Source organism: Montipora foliosa, chromosome 7 (genome assembly GCF_036669935.1).
Source record: "Montipora foliosa isolate CH-2021 chromosome 7, ASM3666993v2, whole genome shotgun sequence".
Classification (NCBI taxonomy): domain Eukaryota; kingdom Metazoa; phylum Cnidaria; class Anthozoa; order Scleractinia; family Acroporidae; genus Montipora; species Montipora foliosa.
Window position 1 is genome coordinate 16,741,268 of NC_090875.1, and position 2,500 is coordinate 16,743,767.

At 38.0% G+C, this 2,500-nt stretch overlaps 1 protein-coding gene across 1 annotated transcript; it reads right to left on the reverse strand.

Annotated features, from left to right (window-relative positions):
• Positions 1 to 325: 325 nt before the first annotated feature.
• LOC138010304 (protein SPMIP1-like) lies at positions 326 to 1,457 on the reverse strand. Its single transcript, XM_068857226.1, has one exon. It carries the CDS (start codon positions 1,342 to 1,344, stop codon positions 802 to 804), a length of 543 nt encoding a protein of 180 aa, XP_068713327.1. The 5' UTR covers positions 1,345 to 1,457; the 3' UTR covers positions 326 to 801.
• Between the last annotated feature and the right edge of the window lie 1,043 nt (positions 1,458 to 2,500).

Here is a 2,500-nt window from a genome sequence, read left to right on the forward strand (position 1 = left end):
CATTAGACAGTGATTAAGGAATGCATTTGTTTTCTTGGAAATTGGTTAATAATTAATTGGTATCAAAACCTCATGTTGTCTGTAATCATACTCACGATTAAACAAATCGGATTCCCGCTGTGCGGTCATCCCATTTTGTTAATCACTTGTATGATTACAGACTGAATTGGACTCCACTCAGTCCTATTACCACTGATATAAGTTTATTTCAGAGAACTTAAAAAAATTCAAAATTTCAACTTCAGTAAAATCGTCACCAAGGATACCGCACCCTGTCAGCATCCCTGTTATAGGCATTTACAGTACATAATATCGAAACCAAAAGTAAATTAAAGCCTTTTAATAATAAAACTTATTGCACACAGTTTGGATTAAAATAGTAGTTCGGAACTTGCTCAATTTCCTGTCATCTTGAGTGTTTTGTATTCAATAATGAGGAATCAAAATAAACAAAAAAATGATTTATTTTACAAATACCTCGAATTCCTTCGTGTCTGCGGTAATTTACATCACACTTTCATTTAATACCTTTACGAAAACTAGAACACTGATTTAAAAAATATATTACGAAACCTCGCCATAAAAATCTATGTGAAAGTTATTTGCTATCAAGTCTGCAGATAAATATCATCTAATCAGCGTATCAATCTCATTAATCTGATCTCTCGCGCTTTATTCCAGGTACAGAAAATTTCCAATTGAAGAAGAAACTAAGTTCATTACAAAAGCAAATCTTAGAACATAAGTTAATAAAAGTGGTATTAAAGGCTCATCTTTAACCAAAACACCAACCGTACAAGTTCATTTGTCAACATAAAGGATTCCTCCAGGACGGTAGAAGGTATCTCGAATGACCCGTGTTCGTCCAAATGACGGTGATTTCTGTTGCTTTACACAATCCTGGAGCTTCCATCCGATTTCCCAGGAACTGGTTATCGGGTATTCGTATTTTATTTCCGGATCTTTCTGATTTCTTTTCTGCAAATAAGCATAGCGACCGCCACCGAGGGCGCTGAAGCCGTCATAAAGGAGTTCCTTTGTATCTCTCGAAACGGGTCGCATTTCAACAAGGAGCGATTCTGGGTTTTTCTTAGCTGTTTCTTCGACTTTCTTTCGACTTTGTTGTTCTTTTTTTTCCTTAGCTTCCATTTCTTCCTTAAGCGACTCCAAAGCGTTGATTTTTAGCCCTTCTGTGCGCGGTTTTCTGCTTGTCATAGCTGCCACATCGCGGACAAACTCCTTGGAGTATCTTGCATGCCACGATAAACGAACTAAGGCCTCTTTGTTTATTGATTCTTTCCAGAAGTTTTGCCGCTGTGTATCCATATTTAACTCCCGAACCATCTTGAAAGGCTGATTTTAGGTCTTCAAGCAACCTTCAAATCAAAGTTTGCAGATAGTTTTGTGGAACTTTCATGCAAAGAGCTAAGAGCTCTTTAGGAATGAATACACATAGTTGCCACGGGCAACAGTATCCTATTGTCTAATTGTTGTCACGCGCTAGCATGTCGCCTGGATCCCGCGAAACAGAAAAATAGGTCCGCAATGCGTACTTGGGGTCTTATGCTTAGCTTAACTCCATTCAGCCCTTACAGAATTTGGTACTACGGTCTCACTTTTACCATGCGTGATTGGTTCAAAATTTGCCATAACAATGCAGCAGTGAAATGAGTTCCTTAAGTATGCTTCAAATTTCAGACCTGTTCAGAATTTTACATCGATGACTTGCCACTAAAATTTCTCTTAATGCCATTTGCACAGTTTTGACAACTCTTGCTGCACGCTACATCATCTCTATCAGCTATTTACCAGTAACAGAAGCACTAGATTGGCTAAGACACAAGCATGGCACTGTCATACATTCATATCATATAAATGATCAAAAGAATGCTGAAATTCAACTAGAATTCTAAGACAAATCATCACTAGATGAGGCATTCAATGAACAAGTAGTCTCAGAGCTTGGTGGAAATCCCCACACTACTGGAAATCAGTCCATCACCAGTAACAATGTATAAACAGCCAAGAGAAATATCTGATGACCAATTACGTCGATCAGTTACATGTAGATCATTACATAATAAAAAACGCAACCTAAAGCTTACAACAGGGTGCTTTCATGGACTAGAAATAAAATGAAAACCTCAACAGTCTGAAGTCACAAAATGTTGAACCAGTTTATTTGTTTATAACTGGAGGTGGTGGTGCTGGGAAAAGCCATTTGATGAAAACACTTTACCACACTGTAGTAAAAACCTATAGACGTGCTCCAATGAATCCTGAGATTCCAACAGTGTTACTAGCAGCATCTACTGGAGTAGCAGTAATAAACATTGATGGTACACACAGCATTAGCAATACCTAAAAATACAGGTGATGATGTGGAGAAAAGTCCAGGTCCTACAATGTTTGACATCATCGATCCAACAACCACTGTGTCCGCTGACTCTAGTCAAGGAAATGAAGCAACCTTTGGTGTGAATGCTGGAAGCAATGTGTA